Genomic DNA, 17,782 nt, shown 5'->3' on the forward strand with positions numbered 1-17,782 from the left:
TTTCACATGCATATATTATAATTATACATATATATTCCCACATGCATGTATTATAATTCTATTCTATCAATTAATCTTACCTATTTAGAGAATAGTTACTTAATATATTTTTACTCTCCAATGACGGAAAAATGTAAATTGTTGGCAATATTACTTTTATAGTTATTGTTCAACACGTTTTCTTTCTTTTTTAATAACTATTTTTTACGCATCTTTAAATATGCAACTCCATCAAGAACCTACAATAAAAAAAGGGTTATATTAATTACTTCATTTTTTAGAAGTATTCAATGTGCTACCTAACGTACTTTCATTTAATATTTATTTAGTTTCTACTCTTTTTAGAAAATTATTGTTAAATCCATATTTATTATTTCTAAATACTAATAAACCAGAAAAATAGTTACTAATATACAATATGTTGTTCAAATTACTCCACATGATCATTTATATAAAAAGGGAAATATTGCAATATAAATCAATATTTATATTATGATATATTATCATTTACTAAGCTCTGATAATAGAGAATTTGATTTAATCATTTTAATGGATCGTGTATAGATCTAATAAGACAGATCGTCAGATTGATTGTGCCGATCGGATTTCAGTGGTGTAGCTACAAGCTGTTTCGTCTCGATTACATTATGGGCAGTGTTCATCATCGCTTTGGGTATCGCTAGTCATACAGAAATGTTGCTATGTCGACCGCTATACGATCCTAACTATCATACTATGGAAGTTGTGCTGGAAACTCGAATGTTTTTAGGAAGAAGGCTCGCATTTCCTCTCAAGGATCTCTTTGAGTAAGTTTTTAATTAATCTAATAAAGCTTCATGATATTCGATCCTAAATTATTGTAGAGACTGCAAATTACAAAGTGGATACTGTTACAAAAGTTATCGATTAAAAAACATTTTTTAGATCCATGTCAATCATATTTCTAATAAAAATATATTTTTTATAGTTAGGAAAATAATGTTTTAGGAATTGAATGAAAATACCATATCATTGAGTTTAATAACATTTATTTTTATGTAGTTTAACTGTACACTGCAGTGTAAATTATACTTATATTTTTTATTACATCCCCTCAGGTTATAACATGTAGACACGACCGGTTACAATGCGTATTTTTAGCACCAATGTTTATTTGCAGAAAATGTCGGAACAACGAGGCAGCTTATCCCGCTTTGGGGTTGGAAAACGCGATGAAACTGGAATATTTGACTGCACATTGGGCATGGCCAGGCCTGTCTAGAGCAATCTCAAATGTCAAAGTCGATTTGAAGGGTCTACAAATATTAACGCCGAATTTACGACAATGTCTTCAGGATCTCTTATACGCCTGTGGTTTGAATCTCACCGCACATAGAATTATGGTACTCATCACAATTTATTTATAAACGTTTATTTGTCACTCTCGTTAAATATACTCCACCTTTTTATTTTTATATTCTTCCAAATGCAAGCAAAGATTTTGTATTTTAAAATAAAAACGAAGATTTTTAGACTTTAACAACTTGATTAAAGCCTTCAGATTACTTTGGCTTTGAAGAAATTTTTTAAAAGAAAAATCTACTAGCATTAAAGGAAAGTAACAAATTGCGCAGCTGCATCACTACGTAGTGCTAGACGGGTACTTTGATAAACGATACAGATTTCACAACGAGTTGTTTCCATGATTATGGTGTAAACTACTAATTAAAGTCTATTTAGCTGTGCATAACTACGCCAATTTATTAAGTGTAATAACGTACACATATATACATTTATTTTAATATTTTATATTCTCTATATGAAAAATTATTCATGTAATTAACACGCTTTTCCATTTTTTACAATGATATTTTAAGTAGCAAAATTTTGCAAAAAAGGTTACAGGAAAAGTTGATAATATGATACCCTAATAATGTAGACTCCATGTACAATTTTATAATAATTAATATCATTTTTTGCAAAAGGTTTTTAACTTGATTTTAGAGATAAATATCGAAACAATTACTGTCACAATTAGTACGATCTTTTTGTTGACAATTAATATTTATCTAAAACAAAGTATATTAAAATTTTTTTTAATATGATTTTAATATTACGTTTCACATGATTTAGTTCATAAATAATGAGTTTAATATCAAGTTTAACATGATTAAATTTGTAAGTAACAAGTTTATATTCTAAATTAATTTTTAAGTTACTATATTCTTCTATTTGGAGGAAATAAGTAAATTAGAATAACTGTATTTTCGCGAGGACGTAATTAAATGTAAATTTGTCAGTGTTTTTGTATTGCTCCCTAAGTTAGTAATGCGAGTTCCGAGTTTTTAATGAAAAATGTTGTAATTATTTTTCGTAAAAAATTTTAGTGATTATCATTTTATTAAAAAGTTTCTAGAGGACTTTTGCAAAGTGAGGGAGAAGTGCTCGTAATAAACATTTAAGAGGATAGGATTAACGCAAAAGTATTAGGAGAATATATTCAAAAGAAACTTTTGGACTTGACTAATATCTCAATACATTAATTAAGAATGTTCTAGAAATTCAAGATGTAAACTTTAGGAAATAAAAAAACATGAAAAAAAAACCAAATTTTATAAAAAACCAAATTTTATAAAAATATGAGAGAGAAAAACATTTCATCATCACATTCAGATAATCACATCATAATATCACTTTTTATTTAAACAATTTTTTTCTTTTTTGTAAATTGTCTTAATCATTTCAAATGTATTTTATATTAAACTTAGAATAATAAATTATTATTTGTGATATCATTGACTTGAATAAAAAATAAAAAATTACAAAGAAAAAAGACGAAATGAGGATCCATCTTATCATCTTTTCTTCTATACTTTTCTCAGGAAATCATCTTTTTTATTTCCCGATTATCACAATTGTTATTATCTATCCGCTCATAGATTCAAGGTCCGATTTTGAGTAAAGATATAAGTACATTGTCCGATCAACTGGATAATGTATCCCGTCAGCTACAGGATCGAAGTATTGCCAGGGAACTGCAAAGCATTGGAATAACAATGCGGGATCTGACATTGCGACAGGTGAAACCGCTAATGAAGTTACAGGACGATCTGGTCTATCGTCTTGCAGTTCTAGAGTTGCAGGTGCAACCTCTTTGGCGTCAAGTTAATCAATCGATTTCGCATCTAAGGACGATACAATATTACATAGATCATCAGGGAGAGAAGATTGCTCAGTTGGTGAATAATGATATTTAAAAGTTTTTCTTCGCAAATTATTTTAAAAAATACATATATTCTATTCATGAAGAAAGTACCATAAATATTAAAATTTATCGTTCAATAATCGTATATGCAGAAAACAAAGTCGTACGTGGACCGACTATCGAATTATCTAGATCAATGGCGGACTCACGTATTCTCTGAGATGGATACGGAAATATCCAAATGTCGACCCTTGTGGAATATTCTAGAAGGATTAAGACATTTACTATGTGCTCATGTTTTAAACCCTCTTGTATGTATAATTTAAAATTTATAATTAAGTATACCAAAAATTAAATATTAAATAATTTCATTATAAGTGAGAAAAACAAGAAAAAATATAAATATTCAATGTGTGATAGCAGAAACTGAAAACAATTAAAATTTCATTTTTAATAAAATGTCTTATATAATCTATACTTTTAGGATGGTTTCTGGTTTGCCACGTTGATAGGAGCAATTATTATGATAATTAGCACACCAATAGCTCATATTTTGTCACTAGTATACAAAAAATCGTCCAGTTTTGTAGAAGATACTACCCTGCTGTCAACAAGAGCGTTAGTATTCTCAATTACTTGACAATCTAAAAGAAAAAAAAACATAAATGATAAAAAAACAAAAATATATCTTTTTTCTCAGAGGAAGTCTCAACACGGATGACGACAGAACGTGGCAGATGCCAGAGTAAGTAAGGTTAATATACTTTCTTACTTTATATTTGGATAATTACAATATAATATTAAAAGCGTGTATAAAATCATGTTTTATTAAAATTATATTTATAAAATTTTATTTATAATTGCAATTATATTTTATAGTCCACCGCCGCCGCCACAAAGCAATTGGTAACAAACGAAGGCGAAGGACGATGAACTTTGCGTTGCAGGCAAACTCAGAAAAAAACTAATATAGCATTAGGATTTAATATTAGCAAAAATATTGATGAAGCTTAAAGTATAAATCGTACAAAATAAGTTTTACTTGTATCTAATTTATTGCAAGCAAATTTCTAAAAGCCAACTGCCACTCATATATTTTTATGAAGTCTACTCGATCTTAGAATTGTATTATTTGTGCAAAAATTTCTTCATGCATTTGTTTGTTAAAAAATAAACTTCTTAAATATATTAGTTAACTTGTTTCCCTTTTTGCATTATATTCGTGAACACAGCAATTGCACGATAGATTGTTCCACAAGATAAAAGCACATTCACAACATGGACACGAATGAAGATGTGCTTGCTTCGCCTATAGAATTGTTAGCAATACAATAATACATCCCCATATGTTCCTCATCTAGCCGAGCCAATTGCATCCAAGATGTTCGCATGAGTGGTTCTGGACCATCGCTTGTGTGTATGGTCGCCTGATGTTCCTCTCCTATAAATAAAACTATACAGATTATATTAAATTCTGTAATACGTTATGTTTGTATAATTATACACAGCAACTAAAGTAAGTCTCGAGCAAATTAAATCCTCCGCCGACAACATGGAATTTTAATTTTCCTACACTGAAAAAAGATTGGCTGCTGCAACAAATTAGATGGTAAAATATGGCATAGCATTTTTAATTGGTTGCAGCAGCCAATTTTTGGTTGTGTTAGCCTATCGAAATCCTATACTGACATTGCGGATAGACTAACGCAACCAAAAATTGGCTGCTACAGCCAATTAAAAATGTTATGCTTTATTTTACCATCTAATTTGCATAATTGGCTGCAGCAGCTAATCTTTTTTTTTTTAGTGTGTTAGCAATAGAAGTCTTTGAGAAACAGAGCAATTTTTTTATTGCTCCGGATATATGAAAATATAAAAAGATGTATAATATTCTTGTCAAAGCTTTAACAACGAGTTTTTACCATCATAGAAGTCGGATTTTATTTCACTTACCTTTTTACAGATTTAAATTTATCTACCTCTACAATTCACGATTAAAAGATCGATAATGCCTTTAAAGATCCTCATATTGCCGACGGACGTTTAAATATTACTGAATACTATATCACACGGATGAATTTTTAATTTTATTCGTTCGACATTATATACCCACAGTTATATTTAGAACAATTTAATTAATTTATTTTATTTTATTTCAGTTTATGTATTGTAAATATTTTGTAAAATATTTTATTGTAACATTAATATTGTATATTGCATTACCCGGCAATTTTAATACTCTTCTCCCGTCAGCTGAATGAAATTCCCAAAAGATATCCGGCACTGGGAAGCCCTTTGCCTCACAATTAAGTGCGACGCGTTGACCAAAAGGTGAGACAACATCTTCCAAAGTTGTCAGAATCCAAGGTCTACTTTCACAAGGACCGAGATGCTGCAATCTCAAGGAAGATGAGTTCCTGAGTTTCATCGCTTCTTCGTGCAACGCGCATGGCGTCGAGTAAGTCTCGTTATTGCTACCGCAGGCTGGGCTCTGTTCCATACAGACGCAAGCTGCTTCCGGTGCATCCTGTATAGAAATTAAATTTATTTATTTCTGTTAATTTTACGCATGTTTTTTCTATACTGTAAGATGTTGCTACTGTTATTTTCTTATTGCTACTGTTTCTTTTTTTCACTTTACGGACAGAATGACTATCATTTGATATTCAGAGACAAAACAATTGTCCCACATTTTACTATGGAGAAGTTAAATCGTTTAAAGTTGGTAATGTGGTACTTTGTGCGCCAGCACGTCTTCGCTATATCCTGAGAATTTCTACAGAACTGGTACAAACATAACACTTGAATTGTCTTCATAGATAGTTCGTTCAACCAGGAAAATAATTAATATCTGTTTAAACAGTTTCAAGTATAAGTTTAATGTAATTAAATGATTGATGTAAACAATTAAGTATTCGTATACAGTAAACCGGGACGAGATCTATGGTTATTAATACGGCTCCTACCCCTTAAGAGTATATAGTGAAAAGTATTCTTATCCAGCCCGTGTCTATCATAAACGGTCTGCCTGATTGTTTGATTGCATGACGTGTGTGAGCATATATTCTCACAATGCGATCACGGCCCACGATGCACGATAAGACGAAATTAGATGCGAAAAGGCCAGCGGAACGGGTCAGCGACCGTAAGTCGTCGGTGACTGCAATCTTGAAGCTTAGATCTGACTGACAGCATAGCACAGTGGGTGGATGATATACGCGAGACTGCGTTAGATATCGTTTGCGCAACGACTCGTGATTCCTATTTTTATGTCAAACTAACCCAGAAAGCGGGATATCTTATTACCGCGCTTGAGACCGAGTGATCTAGAACGCGGTCTCCTTAGGTCTTAATTGAGAAAGTGAATTTATCACTTACAGAAGTAATAAATATCCCATGTGACTCGTGCTCTTAGCTTTGCACGAATTCAACAAACGCTCTTGAAAAGAATCTACTCTTTAAAGAAATCTAGCACGTAGAAGCAATAGCGTGTAAATTATTATATTCATATTATAAAATTTATTGAAAATAGAGACATTAATAAATAATATGTCTAATAAAATAATTGATGTCTTTGTCTTTAAATTGACTTTCGGACTATCTATATGTTAAATCAGCGACAATATCATATAGTTGTTAGACAGCCATTACGAGACTGTGCGAAATCAGACAAGATCGAACGAGAGCCAATTGTTACACCTGAAAAAGTACATGATCCAAATATGTGATCTATCAATTGTCGAGCATGTGACAACATAGATGTGTACCGAGTTCTTTTTGAAAATAGGATAACTCAATCAGTAACACAAACAGTTATGTTCGAATGTAGTAGAACAAGCGAATAAACTCTGGAAATTTGCTTACACAACTAAATTGAAAATTTCAGAGATACAAGGCGTCATTCTCTGCGATATTGAGAAAACCGATTTTGTAAGATATTAACTTTGTCTCTTGCATCAGATATTGAAGTAAAATTAATCGTGCGTTTAAAGATCTCATTTAGCGCTTGTAAAACCAAACTGCATTTTTGTACCTTTTCTTGTAGATCGGAGCGTAACTCGCATAGATAATTTCTTGCGCAGTATCCATCATTACGGCTTTTTGGAGATAAAAATGGAATGCTCGCGTTCCAACATGGTTCACCGAGAAGACGGGCGCACAAACCAGTCTCCGGACAACATCCACAAGGATCAGGAACCGAGCCCAACAAGCATTTTCCAGGATTCTCTGGACATCTATTTATGTACAATGAATGAAAAAAGATTTTAATATCGATTTTAATATTGATTACGACAGCTTGTCAAATTTTAATTTTTATTTTTCTAATTTATAAGTAGAGCTATAATTAGAAAAAAAAGCAGTATTTTTAAAAGTTATATTTTGAGAAAAGTACTATTTTTTGTCTTAAATTATAACTCCTTACAATACAAATTAAGAAAAAAATGCACAGAAAAATGAAAACTCTAATATTCTTAATATCCTCTAATATTCTTTTGTCGAAACTTTTTCTTCAAGCTTCTTTGCGGTCATTCTATATTATGCTACAGTCATTGATTATATTCAACTTTAACTGCGACCACGTGTACCTGTAATATCCACATTCAATGCAACCTTCTGGTTGCGCTTTCTCAGTGACACTCTTATTTTCGATGGTTCCAGCGACAGCGGGAGCACCTCGTCGGAATGTGGCACAGAACACCAACACCGTCAAAAACGTGAACGGAAACGCTCTCCGGCACGTCATTTCGCCGACTGATAGAAAGCGCGAACGTCATTCGCCATGTCACTCCCGATGTGATGGGGGAGGCTAAACTATTATGTACCGCATATATTTAAAAAAATCCCGCAAAGTAATCGCTACATACATTCTTGTCATTTAATAAGAATTATACGTATTTTATAGATTTAAATTGCAGGAAAAATATTATACAATAAAATAAAAAAATTAATATTCTCTTTTTCGTGGTTTGGTACATTCGTTGATAAATCATTTATTTATTGCTATACATTGTTTTACAATTTTACGAGTCTTTGTATTGTGTCCTGAATTTTATATTTGATAACAATGCATAGCTTACAGACTATTGATCAAGTTTATATTTCATGCTTTGATTGCAAATTTTTAATACAAGTATTTGCTTACATATCTACTTATGCATTTTGATTAAAATGAAAATTTTTATTTATTATTTTGTCTCGTTTAATCGCACGTATAAGGATACATTGTGTAATTATAAGCTCAGATATTTCCAGCAGACTCTCTTGCGTAATAAGTAACGACGATAAAAGGCTGAACCGGAGGACCAGATAACAGCTATAAGAATCAGCAGAGCGAAGGATATTAATGCCAACGGGCTCGGTATAAGAGTCGAATAGCCGATGCCACCAAGATTAGAAAACGCATCACAGCATGCACTCATGCTCTTCTTTTTGTTTGTTTGCACGTCTGCTATCGATGTTTCCTCCGACGTACAGCTGACACCTACTGGATGCACCACACCACGTGTCACATTGGTCCTTTGGTTACAACATAAGGTACAGTAAATATCAGTCTCTCACGCATTACACATAATTAAATTAACAAAACAGGTTTCCTAAGTTTCTTAAAATTTTTGAACACTTATATACATATTTATTTTTTGTGGATTTTAAATGTATACGTTGTTTTTTAAAATCGATGGAATTAAGAAGGCTTGTAATTTTGTAGCGATATTTAATCCCATTTTTTTATAAGTCACATAAGTAATTTGTGTAAAATATAAAATATTAGACATTAGATGTATTCGCATAAAATATTAAAATTATTTTTAATGTTAATTAATTATTTTAATTATTTTTGTAAAATATTATTTTGAAATGATGAAAGGAATTTATGTAGAGAGAGAGAGAGAGAGAGAGAGAGAGAGAGAGAGAGAGAGAGCTTACTGATACTAAAATACTAATTCATCGATTGAAAATATTTAGATTTATTTAAAATATTCTCTCTTCTCTCTCTTAAACGTATTAACAATTAATTTTCTGTATTAGAGAGAGAGAGCAGAAATATCTTACAGATAAATATTCTCTCGGAATTTTATTCACAACTTTCTCATTCCTATTGTCGCTAGTTATTTTAAAATGTAACAGAAGCGAGCAGTCTTGATTTACGAAGTGATAAAACTGGCAACATTCCTACACGACTTAGATAAAAAAGTCGCGAATAGTAGTAGAAGATCGCAGTTTTAAAACGCGTTCAATAGCATTACTCAATTTTCTCGAGGTAAGCTACTAGTATCTTCTTTCAAAGATCCATCATTCCTGCGTCGTCTGTCGATTCCATGTGTCGATGCGGTTGTCGGGTTGCTTTTGCTTATTGAAGCATCCACCAATCTGATACGCGCACCAATCGGAACGTCGCGAAAAGTAACGTTATGTCGAAGCAGCGTTTTATTTGGCGTTAATAAATTTCTTACCCGATTAAATGGTTTCATGCGACTCAATAATCTTACCAAAACAGGATTCCCAGACACGTTTCCGTCAGCGACCGGATATTCCTTGCGGAATGCACAACAATCGGACTTTGTACCACTGTCGAATGGAATATGGGTACATGGAGTGTACCATGAATCCTTCGAAGATTTTTCAGTGGTACATGCTTCAAAAGCCTTTGTTGTATTTTCAAAAGCGATCTCATCCCTTTGCTCCGGCACATCACACGAGTCAGGATCGACAGACTTCGAAGGATTTGTGGTCTCCGTTAAATTAATAAATGTTTTGGACGTTGAATTTTGTATAGATTCCTCGTCCAATATTAAATCGCGACTTTGATCAGCATATTTGGACTTATCCTCGGATTCAGCGCGATCCGTCGCGTAGCAATAGTTACTATCTTTTTTAACATATGTCTCTCGTGCCTTATCGTCATTTTGTTCATTCTTGTTGTTACAGATGCTACTTTCCGAGTTTTTATCGCCAGTGATCTCACACCAAGACTGACCTGTACAGGGCGAAGAAAGTCGATCGTTACGCTCAGTGCAAAAGGTCAATTTTCTGCAAGGCGTCGGAGGACAATAAGACGAAGTAGTCGAAATTGGCCGGCAAGGTGGGCAAGATGGACATGGTGAGTTAGGTTGGCAAGAATCCTTGGTTGAAACGGGTCGTCGACACTTGAAGGATGTGCATGGATTGTAAGGTGGCGGCGGACACCTTGGTTGACACGAGCAATAATACTTGGGGCCGGGTGGTAATCGAAAAGATGGACAGCAGACATGCGCGTTGGGACATTTAATCGTCGCTTTTGGGAATCTTCGTTCGCTAGGTGGACAGGCGCATTCCGGGCTGGATGGACAGTCGCAGGAACACTCGTGAGTAGCACGTGCGTCCACCTGAATTGGTGGCGGACAGTTGCAGCCGCGTGGTACTGGTTGGCACAGGCAGTAGCTACTCGTGTTAGACTGGTAACAATTGCGCTTTTTTAAGATGGATTTCAGGGCACAGGGCTGACAATCGAATGTCCGATGTGACGAAGGATATCTGCATTGCGAAGAACAGCAAGACGAAGCGGTCGATGAGTAATCCACGTTAGGAGAATTATAGCGGGTCGATGGGTAGCTACAGCTTGACGGTGGGCAACCACCGCCTGCTTCCCGTTTCAGAGGTTCGGGTGATGACGATTTATCTGCCGATGCCATTTCCGATTTGCTTGCTCCACCCGCTAAACGATGGCTCCCACAGCATTTCTGTCGAAGATAGAAGAATCTGACGACAGTTACAAAGCGAAGCACGACTTATCGCTCGAACCGCAGTTACCGGAATCATCGTCTTAAAACGCTGTTCGTTTGTAAAAATCGCAACGTAATCACGATGATATCCTTTGAAATTACGTAATGATAAATGTAATAAACATAATGGCCGTGCGTATTAAAGTTACAGCAGCTGAGTTAAAGTTGCATTTTAACATTTTAAACGTTCCAATTACTAAGCCATTAAAGTCTGTATACAAATTAGTTTGGCCAACTTTACGGATTTTACCGAATAATTAAGAAACTTTGAAACGTTCGCCTACTTCTAACTATACTATGCTAATTTACATAAATCGAGTACGAGAACCAACCGCGCCTGAATTAAATCCTTGCAGTCTTCCCATCAAATTTAATTAAAGTGTACACAGGATGTCAGAAACATATCCGCGCCTTGCATTGTTCATTCTGCATTTCTTAACCACTTCTAACCCTGCTATTCCATAAGTTGGTCATAATTATATAGTGACTACATAAATTTGAATTCACAAAACAAATGAATATTTTAATACAATATTTTACTGAAATATAATTATATTGATGTTATTATTAATATTAGATATATGTGTATAATTAATACGTAAATTTAATATATAAGAGAATATGTTTAATTAATATAAAATTATGTATACTAATATTTTATATATATATTTTTATTAGTAATATTAGAATTTTATAAGTAAAAATTAAGCAATCTTAAACTGAATAGCGAGATTAAGTAAATCTTAGTTGTTTTCTTCGCGCTGACATTTGCTTCTATTTCTCATCACAGTAAAAACATGCAAAATTTACTACCTCAAAGGAATCTCAAGCGCGTTTTAAAGGGTATCTCAACGAGGAATCTACCTTGGTGTGTACCTGACAGTCCGATGTAAGTAAAATAGTACCGGAACACGGGACCGTTGGTGAAAGACACGGTCGGCACGAAGCGACATTTCTGCTGCGAACAAAATGCAATACGGTGCAAAATAAGAAAATTCAATAATTCTTTCAATATCTTTAAAGGGAAATATTCTCTTAGCGTTCATATTTATTTGAGAATTCTTTCTATATAAAAAAAAAAATAAAGAAGAAAGAAATGGCGACACTACAAATAGACAGTGCTTTCACGAAAACAGAGATAAGCACTAACTCCACTTTCCTACAAACAGTCAATAAGTTTACTCTGAAACATTGCGATGTCGCACACGAGCAACATTTTTCTTACGCACCAAAAACAACCGGAAGCGAAAGCTACTAAATTTTACAATGTTCTTTAACTCTAGAAAGCTATTGAATAATACAGTACAGCTATAGATATGTAATTTTACGTATAAAGAAATAAGTTTAATTAATGTAACATCAAATTTTTTATATTGTACATTTTACATTTTTTATTATAAAATATTTGTAATCTAAATTTTTGTAAACACAAATAATTTAATTATTAACTTAAAGGGAAAGAAAAAATAAGCACACTGTCAAATTCAATTTTGGAGTAATATGCAATATGTAGTTCAATGTGTATGTGTCTTCTTATAAAACTTAAATAAAATATATAATATATTAAATGAAATATATATATAATAACGTAAAATTACATTTAAAAATTACATTTGAAATCATTTATCACACTCTTTGTTATAATACTGATTACCAAGAGTAGCTCAATCAGAATTTTTTAAAATTTTCTTTGTTTGTATTAGCTTTTCGCAAATTGGATTACTTAATGATGATTGAAGGCATAGTTCATCACTTAATAACTTCAATTACTTATAAAATTTACTTATCATTAGCATTACTAATACGGACTATTGAAATACTTTAGAACAAGAGTAACCGATGCCACTGTTATTTGGAAGAAAAATGAACAAATGTTCTAGACCAATACAGAACTATTATTCTTTCCATCATCGTGTCACACGCAGTACATCGATTTTATTCGCGCTTGAGACATCGATATTGCTAAACCCTTGTTATTTACCATGGTCGGCTGCAACGGCACTTGTATGCCTGCTGACGACTATGATCGCTCCATTGACGGCGAAGCTCAGCGAAGTTATTCAACCATCGGTAATTCGATTTAGGTGGTACGTTATTATTCCAAATTTCCTCCTCGACGCACTGGCATGGTCCAGGACACGCGCCCGTCGCGGCAGTTCCGGTGGGACGCAAACCGCTACAAGCACCGTGATTCAGACATCCTACGTTACTTTGGCAATTACACGAAGATATGCACGCCTCACAATTGCTTTCGCCTGATGCACAATTGTTTCCTGTATCACAATATGCAAGTTAAAAGCCATTGCATTCTTGAGACATGTACGAGTTACGAATGAAGAGATATTAAAAAAGGAAGAAAAACACTTTCAATGTGAATTTTTAGGATCTCAATACTTTGTTGTTACAAAAAGAAATATATACATTTATTCAATTACAAAATAAATCTCTTTAAAGAGTATTTTTCTTGTGCAAAAGTTGTACGTTTTCGAATAACATTATTCATTTTTATTATCATCATAAATACATTTATTCCTTACATACTTTTATATGCATAGTATTACAATGATTAATGACTTTTTTTTATGATAATTAAAAATTATAATTCTTCATAAAATAATTCGGTAAAATGTAATTAAATCCGTATTATACAGTGGCTATTAATGAAAGCTATTATAATATTTCTGCTTGTAAATGATGAAATTAAAATAAATATCAAATTTTATGAATATTAATGAAAAATGATAAAAGATAATAAAATATTTAATGTAAAATATTTTACGTAAACATATAAAAAATATGGTTATTTTAACTTCAGAACCGTGAAATTGCTATCATGGTTATTCAACATACTAACCACAGCAACTAGTGCTAGGACATTGTCTGTTACCATCAATTTCATTACGGAAGGACATATTGATTTTTCTTCAAGATAAAATCTAATTTTTCGAAAGTGGGAACTTTGCGCAGGTATGCCATTTACGATTTGGAACAAATAATACAATCGACAGGAGCATTTATGCATAATTTTGACTTACATTTTTGAATAATCTGTTTTGTCGTTTTTGGTTTATTGATTTATCACCGACAAAGTGTGCTTCAACATGTGACTGAAAGTGTGAAGATAAGCGAAAATCGATTGCGAAAGATACGAAAATATCAAATCTTTATTTTCGTTGTCATAGAAACAATTAAGATGCATAATCTTCTATGGATTATAACATTGAATGACTTGTGAATTGTATGATCAAAAGAATTCTTTTTCATGCATGTTTATATATAAAATTTTATTATAAATGATTGAAATATTATGTAAAAATTGTGTAAAAATTATAATATGTTACATAAATTATATAAGTATGAATTTATGTGATGTAAATATTACATAAAACAGTCATTTCTCGCAAAATACACACAAGTTATATAAATTAAGACAGCAGTAATTAATATCTATATATTAATTGAGAATTGTGTGAAATTTTTAAATTAAACATACATTTTTCTTATATTTTTATTATTTATATTTTTGTTTTAAATATTTCGCATTATGCGCTGGGTTCATGCTATCTGTATTATTACAACTAGATAAATGCATAATCCAGTATTATCGACGATTTTCCTGTGCGCGGAGTTTGATCGCTTCAACACCAGATGACGAATATGTACAGAATAGTCAGCTGTGCCCAGCTGTGCTGGATGTCGTGGAAACATCAAAACAATTATTGCAAGGTTTCCACTAGCAGAGTCGACGGTGTTAAACGAAAGAAAGACCACGTGCCAGCATTATGACAATTCATAACTTGTACATTTTTTCAAAAACTGGCACATTGCTGTATTACGCTGAGTGGAACAGGTTAAATAAGTCGGGGATAACAAAAGAGGAGGTAATGTAGTTGTTTATATAGTATATATTACACATTCGATTAGGAAAACTAATCTGGTATGACAACAACGTTGCGATAGATTCATTTTTGGAATGATCTGTACAGTCATTTGGGCTTAGCAAACACGGATTCGAGCTCGATACATTACAGATACTAATCAACTTTGATTAAAAATATTATGTACCGATACTTATTTTATTTATCTGCAATCCTTTTGATTGATTATCCCAGCATTGGTTACTATACATAAGTATAAAGAATTCTTGAAACAAAGGCTAATTTACAGCAAAAATCAAAAATAAATTTATAAATTAAAACTTTTAAGTAATAGTTAATAAGATGCCAAATATTTTTTGACATTTTTTGTATATATTACGTTTATACGTTATATTAAGAGTGCGTTCCAAGTTACGCATGAAACACACGATCGTTTTATCTTTCTTTATTAATTGATAAACAACAAGGACAAATGATGCATCATGCGCTTTATGCGTAACTCGGAATGCACCCTCATCTATTATTTATATATACTTTTGTGATGATAGTTGAGAAAAAATCGATAGCTATCTAGAAGTAGATAAAATTAAAAAATTGAAACCTATCTACACTTTGAATTGAACAGGCTATATATATAATAAAAATTCTTTTAAATGAAGGAATCTCGTTATAATATATAGTGATTAATTTGTTGTTGTATTAAATTATTTTAAAACAAACTAATTATGGAAGAAAGAGAGACGTAAATGTAAAAGATAATATTGCATGTATTGATTACATGATGATACAAAATTATCAGAAATGTATATATAATTTAGGAGGCAAAATTAATGTATGGGATGCTGTTTTCCATAAAATCATTTGTAAGTAAAATTTCACCGTTGGATCCCAAGGAGGGATTTCTGTATTACAAGACGAGCAAATATACGCTTCATTACTTCGAAACGCCATCGGGTCTCAAGTTTGTTTTAAATACTGATAATGCAAGTCAGAATGCCAGAGAATTGTTGCAGCAATTGTACAGAGAAGTAAGACCATATACCTGTTTTTTTTAAATAGAAATGCAGGTGTATGTATGTCTGTATAATCGCATATTTTTTATTTTAGGTCTACTTGGAATATGTAGTAAAAAATCCACTCTGTCAATTAAATGAACCAATACAAAGTGAATTATTCAAAATGAAGGTGGATGAACTATTTAAAAAATCTCCTTTATTTCTAAGTCGTTCGTTGTAGATAATAATAAAAAATATAAAAATTTTATACTACACATAAGAAATGAGTTAAACTTTTTAAATAATAAATAAATAATACCAAATATGTATTATGTAACATTTGTTGTAAATATTCAAGAGTTTCTATTATTATATCAAATATAAATGATAAAGCATTGCGCATTTCAATATTAAGTTATATGCACAGTTTGCAGAGTTGTAATTTCAAACAGTCTTAGTTTCTTACAGCAATTTATTTTACTTTCCAGAGAAATATATACACTTGTTACAATTACGTGTAAAACGATAATAATAGTGCATATTTAAAAGATATTTCTGTGCTGTACAGTATTAATAACAGGCAAGTATAGGCAAATTAAATTAACAAGATTCATATATTATTTGTAGACGCCAGTATTCTAAACTTACTAAGTAATAATTCTAATTAATATTTACGTTTTTTTATATTACGTTTTTTTTTTGTATAATAAAGATAGTGCAATAGGCGTTCGAAGAGTCATAGATATTTTAGTATCTTAAGTAATACCCTTATTACTATAATTATACACTCTGGAACTTCGTAATAGCGAACTTCGAAATAGCGCGAAAAATCCCTTCCGCGCTATAAGTAACATGAGTGGGGAGTATAGTAGTCTAAAATCTTAAATTTTATAGTTTTGTAGTAGGAGCAACATCATTATAGCATTCAGACCCCTGCGCGCTATTATGAAGTTTCAGTATATATGCTATCACATCACATATTTCAATTATTTCAATTTAACAAAAACAAAATTTCTGTTAAATGATAAAAATATGTAATAAATACTATGATACATAATTAGGAAACATATTGCATATATTATGTATTTGCAAAAAAATAGCATCTAGAAACTGTACAACTATTCACCGTTGAATATGAAATCATATTTGTGCGGGTTAGGCTAATTTTTATAAGAGCATAAATAGATTAAGAATCAATATTTATATCTCGAAACAAGAATTTATAATATATTGTAAGATATACCTATTTAAAAAAATATGATAATTTTGTATTAAGTTTTGAAAAAGTAAGAACTTGATTATTTAATTTTTTTGAATCAATAATTAACATAAGTATTAAAAGTACATTTACTTTGCTACTTCTTCTATTTCCATATGCTTCCAAATGTATCAATGATTTTGAATAGATACGTTTATGTAAATTTCATTTAAATATAACTAGTACTGTTTGCACATATATAAAGAAGATGCGGCAGTTTCTTGTTCAAAATTCGGTTTTTTTCTATGTATGTGTATACAAAGTAATTTTTTTTGTAAAACTACCGATTAATACATTTTATTATTCTTTATTTTATAAAAGAGTAAAGCATTTAGAATTAAAATGGCTAATAAACTTTTGAACAAAATTCTTTTTATAAAACAATAATATGCATGCATATTTAAATCCTTTATAGAATTATAGATAAAAAGTTACAAAAAAAGAAACTAATTGATAAAGCACTACTTCCAGTATAAACTTTTTTAAATTATTTAATCAAATTGATATCAATGGTCAATTGTTTCATACGAACTGACAAATGCAAAAATAATATAAAAACCACAATTGTTATTTTGTTAAATTAAACAAATTTACAGAAGAAGTTTTAAATAAATTTATAATAGGTTCTATACATACATATCTGAAATATATAATTGTATATATATATATATATATATATATATATATGTATTTCTAAGTATGTATAT

The 17,782-nt window shown here is 31.4% G+C and overlaps 3 protein-coding genes across 4 annotated transcripts in view; 2 read left to right on the plus strand and 1 right to left on the minus strand.

The window, feature by feature from the left end:
* The window catches only part of LOC108748342 (prominin-2), an 18,514-nt gene extending 14,287 nt beyond the window's left edge, over positions 1-4,227 (plus strand). Inside the window, exons 7-13 of the mRNA XM_018486433.1 lie at positions 612-806; positions 1,160-1,382; positions 2,919-3,218; positions 3,337-3,495; positions 3,669-3,802; positions 3,885-3,929; positions 4,064-4,227. Of these exons, the coding sequence (XP_018341935.1) occupies positions 612-806; positions 1,160-1,382; positions 2,919-3,218; positions 3,337-3,495; positions 3,669-3,802; positions 3,885-3,929; positions 4,064-4,094 (1,087 nt within the window). The 3' untranslated portion in view covers positions 4,095-4,227. The remainder of the gene's footprint in view (positions 1-611; positions 807-1,159; positions 1,383-2,918; positions 3,219-3,336; positions 3,496-3,668; positions 3,803-3,884; positions 3,930-4,063) is intronic.
* A 143-nt stretch (positions 4,228-4,370) lies between these two features.
* LOC108748341 (uncharacterized protein DDB_G0274171-like) lies at positions 4,371-14,058 on the minus strand. Of its 2 annotated transcripts, XM_018486432.1 has the most exons (8): positions 13,799-14,058; positions 12,926-13,217; positions 11,809-11,902; positions 9,860-10,902; positions 7,771-7,938; positions 7,218-7,419; positions 5,408-5,711; positions 4,371-4,625 (listed from the first exon to the last, which is right to left on the minus strand). In XM_018486432.1, exons 1-8 carry the CDS (start codon positions 13,854-13,856, stop codon positions 4,456-4,458), a joined length of 2,331 nt encoding a protein of 776 aa, XP_018341934.1. In that variant the 5' UTR covers positions 13,857-14,058; the 3' UTR covers positions 4,371-4,455. The 2 variants fall into 2 exon arrangements, with proteins under 2 accessions (XP_018341934.1, XP_018341933.1); XM_018486431.1 differs by lacking the exons at positions 4,371-4,625; positions 5,408-5,711; positions 7,218-7,419; positions 7,771-7,938 and having other exon boundaries at positions 9,216-10,902; positions 11,821-11,902.
* Positions 14,059-14,612: 554 nt separating this feature from the next.
* Positions 14,613-16,078, plus strand: LOC108748344 (trafficking protein particle complex subunit 1). Its single transcript, XM_018486436.1, has 3 exons — positions 14,613-14,825; positions 15,641-15,850; positions 15,930-16,078. Exons 1-3 carry the CDS (start codon positions 14,727-14,729, stop codon positions 16,056-16,058), a joined length of 438 nt encoding a protein of 145 aa, XP_018341938.1. The 5' UTR covers positions 14,613-14,726; the 3' UTR covers positions 16,059-16,078.
* Positions 16,079-17,782: the final 1,704 nt, after the last annotated feature.

This window comes from Trachymyrmex septentrionalis, unplaced genomic scaffold (assembly GCF_001594115.1).
Source record: "Trachymyrmex septentrionalis isolate Tsep2-gDNA-1 unplaced genomic scaffold, Tsep1.0 scaffold22, whole genome shotgun sequence".
NCBI classification, from domain to species: domain Eukaryota; kingdom Metazoa; phylum Arthropoda; class Insecta; order Hymenoptera; family Formicidae; genus Trachymyrmex; species Trachymyrmex septentrionalis.

What these genes read in the sequence shown, in the direction of transcription:
- LOC108748344 (XM_018486436.1), top strand. Translation starts at nt 14,727, where the DNA reads ATGACAATTCATAACTTGTACATTTTTTCAAAAACTGGCACATTGCTG. An exon ending in CGGGGATAACAAAAGAGGAG is followed by an intron (nt 14,826 to 15,640) that starts GTAATGTAGTTG and finishes TATATAATTTAG; the next exon opens with GAGGCAAAATTAATGTATGG. An exon ending in TGCAGCAATTGTACAGAGAA is followed by an intron (nt 15,851 to 15,929) that starts GTAAGACCATAT and finishes TTTTTATTTTAG; the next exon opens with GTCTACTTGGAATATGTAGT.
- LOC108748341 (XM_018486432.1), bottom strand. Translation starts at nt 13,856, where the DNA reads ATGTCCTTCCGTAATGAAATTGATGGTAACAGACAATGTCCTAGCACT. An exon ending in TGTGATGTGCCGGAGCAAAG is followed by an intron (nt 7,939 to 9,859) that starts GGATGAGATCGC and finishes GCGCTTTCTATC; the next exon opens with AGTCGGCGAAATGACGTGCC. An exon ending in GCTCCGATCTACAAGAAAAG is followed by an intron (nt 5,712 to 7,217) that starts GTACAAAAATGC and finishes ATTTCTATACAG; the next exon opens with GATGCACCGGAAGCAGCTTG.